We start from the raw sequence: 13,364 nt of genomic DNA on the forward strand, positions 1-13,364 counted from the left end.
ATGTCAAAGTGTAAAAACTCACCATGCATGTGTCTCGTGTGTTTGGTTGAGTGAAAAGCCTCTCCAACTCGTTGCTGTCGACCACTTTCTTCCCTGCTGAGCTGCCGTTGACCTCCATCTCTCTCCTGGCAGCCCCATTCAGCCCAACGGCTCCCTGGGAAGAGGAAGAGGACTCCAGCACGGTGCTGTGTCCCGCCTGAGGGGTTGCCTGAACCGTCTTACACATCATTAACCTGGAGATTTCATGAACACACATGCATGGGACACTTGTCAGATGCATTGCACATATCAAAGAAATGAATCCTCGAAAGCATCGCTGTGTTGTTTCAACTGTTTAACCGACCTGCCACGATAGCTGAAGGCGAGGAAGAGCACGCAGAAGATGATGCAAGTGACTCCAATGTGAATACCGATGATGATGCCAGTTGTGGAAGTTTTACTGTGTTCGTCTTTCGCACAGTCGCACGGGACATCCAACACTGAGGAGAGAAAGTCCACAAGGAGACAAAGCTCTGTCAGGATCACGTGTACCTGAGAGCTCCCATGACAAAGTATGTGAGAGACGTGAACTGTCAGTTTGACTTTGCCTCTGACACAAGATGACACATGCGGCTCCGTGAGACGCATGGAAATTTAATGCACTGCAGTGTTGTGGGACAGTGTGTAGCTTTGTGTTGTTGTGTGGGTGTGTCAGATAGTCACCAGATTTCTCCACAGCCTCCCGAAGAGAAACAAATCTCATGGTGGCATTGCCGTCTCCATGTTGGTTATATGCAATCAGTTTTATTTCATAGACCAGGGAAGGATCTGGATAAAAAGACAGAACAAGGTATTACGATAATGGAACAGTACAGATGCATATTTTGTCTTTCCTTAGTCCCAGGATAAATATCAGTGTTATAAAACACAACTTTATTTATTGATATTTAGAAGAGTTTCGTTTCTCTGATTTCAATTAAAAAAGCTTCCAGAGTGACTTTTATGTACATGCTTCTTTGAGGTAAAGGTGTTTTCAGCTCTAGTTTAATTTTGGCACTTTTCAAAAGATAAGGCCTGACATTCTTGTCAGAAAAGCCCTGATTACATCATCAAATATGGTGTCATGAACAAAAATGCTCCCAGTGCTCCCTTACATGCAATACCCTGCAATTTACAAAAACTTATCAGGATCCAATAAAATCAGATATCTCTGCCTACAAGCCAAGCATCCATATGTGTACATAACACACCAATAATATACAAATGTAAGGAATTCATTATTTATGCCATAGTTCTCAATGTTGTATATGGACTACAGACTGGGAAGAGGGTGGGATGGTGGGTAGTGGGTGAGGGATGGGGGGTGAACTCATGTATTTGTCTTCTAATTTTCTGTTGTGTGTAAAGCTCTTTGTGCTACATTTCTATGTATGAAAAGTGCAATACAAATCAAGGTTTATTGCTCATTATATGTATTTTTAGGGCGGTCAGCAATAAACTATAAGTTGCAATGAAATTGGTGGATTAATTGTTCATTTTGTTTTTGCATTATTGTTTTCTTTAGGCACTCTTCGGTGAAGAAACTGCAGTGTCTTCCTGCAGCCACAGTGATGTCAAATAGGGACACCACTGCTCCTTAATTTCTCATTTCACTTTTAAAGAAACTTACAGACAGTTCAGTGGATGGGTCAGAGGTCATCTGTATTTTTTTTTTATCAAACATATCACTTTAACAGCTTCCTTATTTAATTTTAAGCCCATAACAGGTTACTTTGTCTAAGTTTTGGTTTTGGTTAATGGTTAACAGGTTTTGTTTTTGTGTGTTTTTTTTTTCCAAAATAAAAGCACAACTGTTTCCAAACAGGAAGTCAATTAGCCTTAGTTTAAGACAGTATAAACATCCAAATTGAAAGAAAAACTGTTTTATCTGCAAAATAGGGTTTTTGAAAAAGTGACCAAAAATATGATTACTAACAGTTAAAAGAAATTCTGAGATTGCTATAAAATTTGTAATTATTTGATATCCCTAGTATTTTTTGATTGAAGATTTTAATTTTGAATTTGTTTTTTCATTCCAAAGTAAGGAAGCCCTGTGTGGACATCTGTACATTAAATTTTTTCAATTTCCCAGTGATTACAAGGCAATTGTGGTTGTTTTCTTGAGATCTTACTGTATTTACATAGTATCAAAACAAAAAGGCTGGCTTTACTATGATGACGAGTACATTTTTAAAATCTGGAAAAAAAAAAAAAGATATATTTATTATAGAGAAACGAGTGATGTTGTTGAAAGGTAAGTTGAGATTTCAATAATACAAACAAATGCACCTGTTATCACAGGGGGAAATCTGAAAGTATGGAGGCATGTCCTCGTATGGTTTTAGTGCCAACAACCATGAAAACTAAATTCATCATTGCAGTATTTTATTGTAGGTTTACTCAAATGTCAGGTGGTGCTACCGTCTGAATAAATGGATAGATTACTGACACTGTTAAAAACTGGATTTTAACTGTCAGATATTAAAATCAGAACAGTTTGACATGATTTTATGGTTGAAATCTTTGAAATACACTTTTTTTTTATTTAAAGCTAGTGAGATCATCAAAAAAACTTTTGTCCTGGAATTTGGAAGTTGTTAAATTTCAGGGTAGTGCAACTGTAATCATGGGTATTTCTTTTGAAATGATGTTATATATACATAGATTAAAGCCTGACTTATCATTTATTTAACTTCACCTGACGTGCATGGTCAAGTAAAATGGTTTATAGATCATTTTGAAGTAAAGATAAATACATCAAGTTTCCAGTCACAGGGGGGTTGGAGCACTTTTGCTGCCAGGTCGCTCGACCATATAAAATTACTAAAAGTTAATTTTACCATAAAACTCTTGCCTCTATTTTAAAATATATGTGCCCACGTTCCAACAAGAACAAAAGTACGTTATGTGTCTGAGTATTTGTCTGTTTACTTGAACACAGCTACAAAATGTCAGGTGTATCAACCAGTGTTTCATTTGGTGCAACTGCAAAAAGTGTCCATATATGAAATAGATAATATTTGAAGCTCTAGAATATATTAATTTTAGTTCTAATAAGGTAAATAAGGTTTCAAATTTGACATTTTTTATTAATTTCAATTTACTTCGGAGAGTGGGTACACTTTCCATGTCAGGTGGTAAAACCAATGCAGAACAGCAACATTTCATAATACCATAAAATTTTTCATGATATTTTAAAAATGTGTGTCCCCTTGTCCCCTGTGTCCAAGAATAGAAATAAAAACATCTGTTACTGTATTTGCCTGTTTAATCTAAAATTAGCTGCAAGTGTCAGGTGGTGCAACGGCAATGAATGAGGCTTTATATGTCATTGACCCTTAGGCTCTCTTATTAACTGTTTTACCTTCTTATTTTATAAAGTAAGTGCTTTTAAAAAAATAGAATAAAGGCGCATTAAAGGCAAATCTGTGTCCTATGACACATGTTGCTGTTGTAGTCCCATCAAGCTACTCCTCTCACCGAGCTGGGTGATGTTGTACTGGGTGACGTTGCGAGGGAAGTCGATGGGACCGATGAACACAGGAGTGTGAGCTCGTCTGTAAAACAGTCTGAAGCCTTGATGTTGTCCCATCTTGGAGGAAGGTTCCCACGCCGCTTGTACAACACTGCCATTCACTATCTTGGTGTAGAGGGAAGGAGGTGCTGGGACTGCAACACAACATAGACTACATTAACTAAAAGTGGAACTACAACACGGTACTTCTAACACCACGAGAAAGCTTAATTTGCTACTACAGAGTGATATCTGACCTTTCATTTATACAACATTTGTACAAACAGGGATGCAAAAAAGTTTACAGGAGAAAAATCTTTAAATCCATGACATTGAATCACAAAAAACATGAATTCTTCAGGCTAAGAACAAAATAAAAGGATTAAATGTAACTTAAACCTGTTCATGTTCCTTAAAAACATGCTAACTGAACAAGATTAGTCATGTCTTTGCAGTTTTTTAAGCTTAAAATCTTCTGTGTTTCCCCTCCAAGATAAAATGTCTCTCTGTTGTAAATATTTATGCATGTTAGTGGTGAAATGTATCCTGGTTGAGAGTGTGTGCATCTGCCTCCAGCTCACCCTCCCCATGAGTGCTCTCTGTTGCACTGTCCGATGGTTTGCTGGCCCCATGGGATGTGTAGGCCTTGACGTAGAAAGTGTAGCTGGTGGAGGGCTCCAGGTCCCTGATGATCTGCTGCAGCGTCACCTTGCTGACAGCCTCCTCATACTCCATCTCCACAGGGTCTGTAGGAGGAATGATGGAGCAACAGAAAGAGGAGGTGGTGGTGGAAATAAAAACATGGGGGGAGGCGGGGAGAGGAAAAATAAATGGGAGGAAAAAGAGGAGTGGAGTGAAAAGACAGCATTAAAAGGTTGGAAAATAATATCCAGAGAGGAAATAATAAATACAATCCGTTTCTGTCATGATTTTATGGTTATTGCCCATTTCCCTGTTTTATCAGAGCAGATCTGTTAGGTAATAGCTAATCTAGTTTGGCCTTGGGAGCCTGAATGCTGACGCTTGGCCAAATTGCAGGGGTGGAGAGCGGAGATGGAGGAGGTAGAAGTGGGAGTTATAAAGGATGTGTTAAAGCATTTTATTGCTCTTAATCCAGAGACAACCAACCATAACCACTATCTAGCTCCAGCCTCCAACCCATCGGTCCATGCCATCCTGTAACAGTAATTACAGCAGATCCTATTGGTTGGCCCCCGGGGCCCTTAATTATCCATCCAATAGATGTACTGAGGGGAGCTGGCAGCTGGCTCCATAAGACTCTAACCACACACAGAAACATACACACACACACACACACCCACACACATACACCTGCCAAAAGCCATAAAAATACATTGCATGTGCGTAAACAAGCCAGCACATGAGCTTATATGATCACACAGGGAATACCACATCCACAGATATGAATCCCAAGGCCACAAAATTGGAAGTTTAGGAGGATTTTTTTAATCATCCTTATTAAATCTTTATGTTGAAGTATAGAAACTTGTACTGTTGCACTAAACACACAAAAATGTTATATTCATTGACAAAAAACTGAAAATTTCCTGAAAATACAGTGACCTGTATGTGTAAATGCTAGCATTATCTGGACTTTTCTCCTGCCAGCCCCCTGGTACCATTTCAGTATGCAGTGCGGGTAAGTTGATGTGAAAATGCAGCAGGAAATAGTCAGGAAAATTTACTCCAGGTAAGCAGAAGATAACCTCCCAAAGCTAATGGATCCACCAGATTCCTTATCTGCCATTAGGCAAATTCTTCTTGTAAATCTCGACACTGAAAGATTATTCCCACTTAGGGAAAAATGGACTATTTTGCTTTATTCGAGTAGAAAGTGGAAAGGACGTTTTTACTTTTCTCTGACCAGGCTCGGAGGCAAGAATTTAATTTGCCGAGTGGCTTCACTGATAGTGAACAACTAAAACGGCGGCCTGTCAAGCTTGCATTATACACTCTACGGCGTGTCGCATGCAGACTACATCATATGCTTTGTTGCTGTTGTTCCTCAATGCTTCTATTTTCTAATATTAACACCTGACAATTGATTATCCAGCTAAAATTTCACAAACCATCTTATTACACCATCACAGTACCATGCTTGAACTCACTGAGCTCTTCAGAACGACCCATTGTATATCACAAATATTTGCCCAGAGGTTTTTTTTTTTTTTTTAACTCTTTGGTTGTTTATTCTCTCTATTTGTCGTCCACATCTCCCTGTTGCTCCTACAGAGTTGGAATGCTCTTCAAAGCTGCCAAAGATAGTTAAAAGTTACAAGAAAATAAATAAAATGATGCATGTAAAACTTTTTTTATACTCAGTTGATGAGTGGCATCTGTGTAACGCCTGTTCACCATAATTTGCTCTGACTTGCATATCGAGGACTTATTTCAGTGATCCAAAGACATAAAAACAATAAGACTATCATATTGCTGAATACAGATGAAATTTGGACTTTTATAACATGTTTGTATTACTTTTGCTTGTATATATGTAATTAAGCTACAGTGACATTATCTATATGCTCTCTAGAGCAGCCCCACCTGAGGTCCTGCGGATGTGAAGCACGTAGCCGATGATGTCCTGAGTGTTTTGCTCGGGCTCCTTCCACGACACCAGGATGGTTGTAGGTGAGAGGGCCTCGGCCTGCACATTAGTGGGCACACCGGGCAGACCGTCAGCCCACAGCACTGTCAGACGGGCACTGGCCTGTGTGGAGCCGGCGCTGTTCTCTGCGATACACTGGTAGATCGCCTCATCTTCCTGGCTGATACCGTATATCGTCAGTGTGCTGAAGAGAAGGAGAGAAAGAAGGAAGAGGAGGGACGGAGAAGGAGAAGTTTAGTTTGTAAAGCAGCATCATAATCTGATACAAAGGTGCATGTAAGATATTAAGTGTATCTATCATTCAATATTTCACTTAAAATATCAATATTTCAATATCCTACAGCATTGTTTATTTGTGCAGGTGAAAACGGAGCATAACTCACTGCTGTGATTTAAGGAGGATAAAGTAACACAGTTGGATATATTTGAGCTCTGTTTAAGGAAAATGTTGATGAAATAAGCAAGCTACACTCATGACCACTGGGGTGTAACCATTTTAATTTGTCCTATTAATAGCATCTAATTATCAGAATCATTTACTCACCAAAACTTGGCAACCATTTATATCGGGAAAATGTGTTTTTCATACTCATCCAATGGCGTTATATGCTCACTGTGTTGTAAATTAATTAAAACGTCAGAGAGGACTGTTTAAGAGCTATAAATAAAACTATGTGCAATAGTAGCTCTTCAGATTTATCTGAAATTCAGTTAAAAAAGGATCTGACATCGTTGTAAAAACCCAGCCAAGAGACAAGATTTTTAATGTTCAAACTGATAAAATGAATTGCTTTCTGGAAATATACGCATTTACTGAAGCTGATACCAGTAACAACAAGACTGTGACAGTTGTGGAATCCTAAGAGAACACCTGGAATATTCCACAGGTAAGTAAATGTAGTTTTGTGATTGGGTACAAAAGGAGGATCATTGAAGGCTGAGTTGTTCAATGATGCAAGAGAGTCTGGAGAAATCTCTGCTTATAAAGGACAAGGCAAAAACCAAGACTGGAACTCCTGTGACTTTTGACTTCACAGGCTGCACTGCATCATTCTGTAATGGATATTAAAACGTGGAACACTTCAGAAGACCATCATCAGTCAAAACAAGACACTACTGCATCTATAAGTTAAGACTCTATGCAAAGCAAAATACATACAGCAAAGATCTCCAGAAGCACCACAAATTTCTCTAGGACCAAGCTCAACTGAGATAGACTGACCTTAAGCAGTAAAGTGGGCTGCAATCCGAAGAATTCACAATTCAAATTCAATGTTTTTGGAAATTTTGGATAAACGCCGAGGTTACATGCTCATGTGTGAAGGATCTATTAACATTTTACAGTTAAAGAGTGCAGACCTGTCTCCAATCAAAATGTATGGTGCATTATGAAGTGCAAAATATGACTACTGAAATCTTGTTGAGCAACTTAAGAAGAATTCAACTTTCATTACTTCAATTATTGTTGTCTTCAGTCTCCAGATGCATACAAAGTGAAAAGGTAATAGAACACAGTGACATTAATGCTACTGCCCTAACTTTTTGGAACATATTGCAGGCATCAAATTCAGGATATGAGTGTATTTCCAAGTTTATCAGTTTGAACATTAAACATCCTGCCTTTGTGCTGTATTCAATCATTTATAAAATGTAATATTTGCACTGTGTTCACGGTATCCTTTTTTATTCACATTCTACATGATGTCCCAACTTTTTTGGAATTGAGTTTAGTAATGCAAGACACACTTTAGTGAATTATAACTAGTTTTTGAACGGTTTTGGTGACCAAGTAAAGGTTAAAGGTTTGCAAAGTTGTTTCAACCTGACCCTTCAGAAGTGAAGTGAAAAGATGGAAAGTCTCTTCAGTGTGTTTCCTTCTATGAAAAGATCAGCATAAAGTAAAGAGGGTGAATGGAGGATCCACTTTCATGCATAGAACACACTTCCTTTTTGAAGAGGGAAATCTATTTCCGAGTTTCAAAACCTATTTCTTTCTTTTTACATTAGCAAGTCTTTAACTGGTCTCTATAGTCCACGTATAGAAAATCATTTTTCTCAATAACTTCACTCTATACTCTCTCCTTCAGCCATCTCTCCTCTGTCACTCTCCTCTTTGTCATCTTTATACTGTATTTTCTTACCTCCAATCCTGGTCTGTCTTCTGTTATAGTAGAAATACAAGAAGGGCCTTGTGTGTGTATGAATTGTGTATGCATGTTGAGTAGGTGTTATTAGACAAGAATACTTAATCCACTCTTCTCCGTGTGTTTTTTCCAGAGGCAAAAGGAAAAATGAAACATTTAACATGCTATGGAAATGAGACCTTGTGGCACAAAATTCTTCATACTATTTTCACACCAAGGCCATTTCTGCTGTGTTTAAGGCATAATATGTGCAGCAGAGAAGTGGGAACAGACACAAGTAATGACTGCCTTGGGAATATAGAGGGCTTGGGTTGAAGCTTTGTCCATGTTCTCTTTTTGAAGATGGCGTAGCCTTTAGTCACGGCATTTTAACAGATCAGATGCATTTTTCAAGAAAAGGGTAGCAAAACCCTTTGGCGTCTCGTTCTGATGCTGTGCCTGTAGTTGATACGTTAGGATTAAATGCCACAGGAGTCCTGCGTATCCTGAAGGGTCCTGGTAATCTGTCAGTCTCATTTTGAACGAACCTGTCAAACAGATCATCATCTTTCTTTGACTGACAGCAGGGATCCTCAGTGTATTAAATCCAAATTCATTAAGAAATGTCAGGATGATCCCACGAGGAGAAACATGTAATTTATTGGAAGAACAACACATGAGCTCTGTGCCGTGTACGTGGTGTGTCACGGTCACCTTCTGGACCGGGGAAATGGGACATGAGGAAAGTGGCATTTCAGCTCTCGACAGACAGCGCTGACCTCGACGCGGTTTGTACCGATGGATTTGTTAGGACAGCAGAGAACTCCTCTGGGTCAGCGGGCAGGATGGGAAGTGAATCATTCCATTTCCTTTTCAAAATTGATGTGCCAGGATACAATTACTGTACGTTTTCTAATCTGGGTCAGAACGTGCTGCCAGGTGGAGGAGTTATTATTCTCCTCGGTCTGTCAGGTGGATTCAATCTGGATAATTATCAGGTCAAAGAGGCCCTCTGTATTTCACCCTCTCTGAGCCAATCTCACCTCTAACCCCAGAGGTGACGGCAGTCGGCAGCCCTCAGCTCCCCTACTCAACCATCACGTCTCTGACAGCCTTTCATATCAGCGATGGATGGAGTGTTTGCAGACAGGCAGCCGCACCAGACGCAGCCAAGAGGCCCCTGGGGACGCACTGCCCGATGCCACCGGGGGCCTGGATGGGCCCCCTGAGCATGTGAGAGAGGAAGGCAGGGAAATTTCACAAGGCGTTGCTTGTTTCCGCAGGTACAGTAGCGTTCAAAGCAAATGTATGCTCAGTCACACACGCAGGCACGATATCAGCGTATGTACAGCATACACTCTGAGCCATGTACATGCCGACAAGTCCTGCTGACATGCAGGTTTTGAAATTCCACACCTGGAGTCAAACTTCCTTTATAGCTTTCAGGATAAAAGTTTGAGTGGTCCAAACAGTTCAGACAATCAGGAGCAGGAGGAAATTAAACAAAAAAAAAATCTCTTTCAGAATTAGCAAGCATATGTCCACTAGTGGACACTGCATTAATATGTGTTTATAGCATTTAAACAATTCCAAAATTCTGAGAGCGTTTGCCTAAATCTTAGCTGAATTGTGAGGGATAGTTTTTGGATATTACTCAGAAAATGTTGAAATCCCCTACCTTTTGTTTTAAGTTAACCCCCTTTTTGAAATCTTCTGCCACATCATCTCTAAAATGTTGGACCACGCTGCCTTGCAATTTGTCTCTGGTCTGGGTTTTCCAATAGCTGCGTTTACATGGACCACTTGTAACTGGAATACACATGTGGACAAAAATGTTGGTATCTGTCCATTACAGAAAGAAAGACCCATAATGATCACTGAAATAACTTAAAACTGACAAAAAGTAATAAATAAAAATGTACTGGAAATTTAATGAAAATCAGACATTGCTTTTGAATTGTGCTTCAACAGAGTCATTTTTAAAAACAAACTATTAAAGCTGGCCTGGACAAAAATGACAGTACCCTCAATTTAATATTTTGTTGTACCACCTTTTGAGGCAATCACTGCAATAAAGTGATTTCTGTAACTCTTAATGCGACTTCTACACCTGTCCATTGGTATTTTGGCACGCTTCTCTTGAGCAAACTGCTCCAGCTGTCTTTGATTTGAAGGGTGCCTTCTCCAGACTGCATGTTTAAGCTCCTTCCACAGATGTTCATGAGGATTTAGACCAGGGCTCATAGAAGGCCACTTCAGAACAGTCCAGTGTTATGTTCTTAGCCATTCTTGTTTTTTTTAGATGTGTATTTTGGGTCATTATCCTGTTGGAGGACCCATGACCTGCAACTGAGACCAAGCTTTCTGACACTAGGCAGTACATCTGGCTCCAGAATGCCTTGATAGTCTAGAAATTTCAATGTGCCAGATGCAGCAAAGCAGCCCCAGAACATAAACAAGCCTCCTCCATTAGGTAAAGTTCTTCTGGGCTCTTTGGTTACCATTTATACTGTCTGTTCATTTTGTCATCAAAGTTGCTCTTGCTGCCACGTCTAGACAGGCTGGCTGTAGTGCTGTGGACCTTAAACTTCTGCATGATATGTGCAACTGTGGTCACAAGAACATCAAGCGGCTTGGAGATGGTCTTATCACCTTTACCTTTAAGATGCTTGTCTGTTATTTTCTTTCTAATCTCCAGGGACAAGGGTCTCCTTAGTTTTCTGTGGTCCATGTTCGCTTTTCACCCTTCAAACAGGCAGACTGACTGATTACAAGTTTGAAGACACCTGTGATGCTAGTAACAGGACACACCTCAGTTTAACGTGTCCCTATGGTCAAATTATTTTCAATCTTTTTAAGAGGTACCATCAATTTTGTCCAGGCAAGTTGCATTAGTTTGTTTTTTTTAAATGATTCAGTTGAAACACAACTGAAAACCAACGTCTGATTTTCATTTTCATTAGTTAATTTTCAGTAAATTTTGTACTTTTGTCAATTTCGAGTTATTTCAGTGACCATTGTGGGTGTTTGTCTTAAACAAGAGGATACCAACAGTTTTGTCCATGTGTGTATATATCAATGGTAATACTCCTGGTTAAATAAAGGTCAAATAAATATATGTCATTCTTCACTAATCAAACTGTTTCTGAATGATTTAGCAAAGAAGGAGCACTTTGTCTCTGTTTGAAGTGGGTGTTGACTCTGCTTGGTTGCAACAGCTGGAAACATAAACCAGATTCCTTCCTGTACCAGGATGTATCCTGGGAAAGACCCGGTGGATGATGGATGTTCAGAGGAGTTGGTTTTAGAAAGAATCACAACTGTAATAAATTTGTTCAAGAGAAACCTACATACATTCAGGGGAATGCTTTGTACTGTTATGCTCGCTTTGTTTATGAAAAATTTGAAGTCATTTGTAAATTATAACATCTGTTTTTAAACTTCATAATCTTATAAACTCTCTTATTTGAAGAAGACAAAGAACTGACTTCAATATTTGTTCATTTCAGATGGATAACAAATGACTCTGCTGAATACTTCTAAAGACTTTTTTCAATCAGTCAGTGTGGTCCGAAGTTTTTATTAGATCGATCTTCATTACGATGCAGCAGCAGCAGAGCAGGACCACCACAGATCTATACAATGACTGAGGGAAAAGGGAGGACAGAAAGTCTGAAAGAAAGAGAAGAGGTCTGGGAGGACCATGGCCTGAATTTGGACTGTTTGCTCGTCTTACATGGGCTCCAAAGCCAAGCTGTCCTGTCTTGACAGGTTGACACCATCATTTACTCATCAGTTCGAGGTCATTTCACAGATTGATGGATAAGGCCGAGGGCCAGGGGAGTGGCTGCCAAGGGAGCCCTTGGGCCTGTTGTTTGGCTGCCGAGCCAGTGTTTACTCTCCGTTGTCTCCGAGCAGCGCCCCCGTCAACAGCCTGCGAGGCCGTTCTGGATCGGGCAAGAGAGAAAAGAAAGAGGGGGAGAAAAAAACGGGGACAAAGAGAGAACAGGAGGAAGAGGTGGGGTAAAAGGGGGTAGGAGGAGGAGGAGCGATGAGCTGTCTGTGGCCTGAGAGGAGGGAAGGGCCCAGGGATATGACTGATTACAGGCAGGGTCACAGTTCAAGGCCAATGCCCAGGCCCCAGCTCGCTGTAATAGGGGTAGGAAAAGAGGGATGAGGGGTACAGAGAGGGGCCGCAAACAAGAAAGGCAGGTCTTGGGGAAGAAAGCGGAAAAAGACAGGGGGAAAGAAGAAAAAAAAATACTCTTTGAAAGGATTTTGCGACGAAATGTCCAGATTTGTGAGGTAGCCTGGTTCCTCAGATGTTGGCCATTAATTATAAAAAACAACATGCTGCTCTCAAATGCTTAAAACATGTTGTTTTCTTTACTACAACACTATAGTTTTATTATTTATTTTAATGAGGCAGTTATTAAAAAATGGTCAGAGGATATTGCTTTCATAGCTTAGTTTATCTCAAAGGAGGTTCATCTGGCCACTTCTATGAAACCTTTAACACAACAGAGGCCTGCTCCAACCTTTTTTAGCATGTGGTGTGAGATCACAGCTTGTACTTGTTGGATGATTACACGTGTCAGCTTTAAAGACTCAAGAGTGAGCCGAGTCCTTATGCATAATTAGCAGCAGCTCTCACAGAGGCTTCAAATAGCCATGAAAGCATGTTTCACATGAGCCTGGTCAGCAGAGGCCAATAATGAACGAGCCACCAATAATGTGTGTGCGTGTTTGCATCTGAGCGTGTGTGTCAAGATCAGTTGAGATGTGCCAAAGAGAGCAAACATCCAGCTTCACCCAGAGCACCAATGTCTGTTTACAGAAGCAGCCAATCGGCTCTTCTCTGACATCATCTCATCCTATACAGCGATCCGCGTAGCTTTGTCTCCTCTGTGTGTGTGTTTTGTGTGTAAAATCTGTGCGTGAGGGGGAATGGGCAACACGTTTGCACATTTTCATGTTTGATTATGCGTGTGCACAAAAAAACGAACGATGCCACGCACCACAGGACTGTTTGTGCTCATACGGCCTCACTTGCTTTTTGATTAATGTGTGTGCATGCGTG

General features: G+C 40.1%; 1 protein-coding gene across 1 annotated transcript in view; it reads right to left on the reverse strand.

Moving 5' to 3' along the window:
* The window catches only part of igdcc3 (immunoglobulin superfamily, DCC subclass, member 3), a 142,291-nt gene that overhangs the window by 2,115 nt on the left and 126,812 nt on the right, over positions 1-13,364 (reverse strand). Inside the window, exons 8-13 of the mRNA XM_041791902.1 lie at positions 6,098-6,345; positions 4,114-4,278; positions 3,499-3,687; positions 703-807; positions 344-479; positions 23-233 (exon numbers count right to left, since the gene is read on the reverse strand). Coding sequence (XP_041647836.1) covers positions 23-233; positions 344-479; positions 703-807; positions 3,499-3,687; positions 4,114-4,278; positions 6,098-6,345 — 1,054 coding nt within the window. The remainder of the gene's footprint in view (positions 1-22; positions 234-343; positions 480-702; positions 808-3,498; positions 3,688-4,113; positions 4,279-6,097; positions 6,346-13,364) is intronic.

This window comes from Cheilinus undulatus, linkage group 1 (assembly GCF_018320785.1).
Source record: "Cheilinus undulatus linkage group 1, ASM1832078v1, whole genome shotgun sequence".
NCBI classification, from domain to species: Eukaryota; Metazoa; Chordata; class Actinopteri; order Labriformes; family Labridae; genus Cheilinus; species Cheilinus undulatus.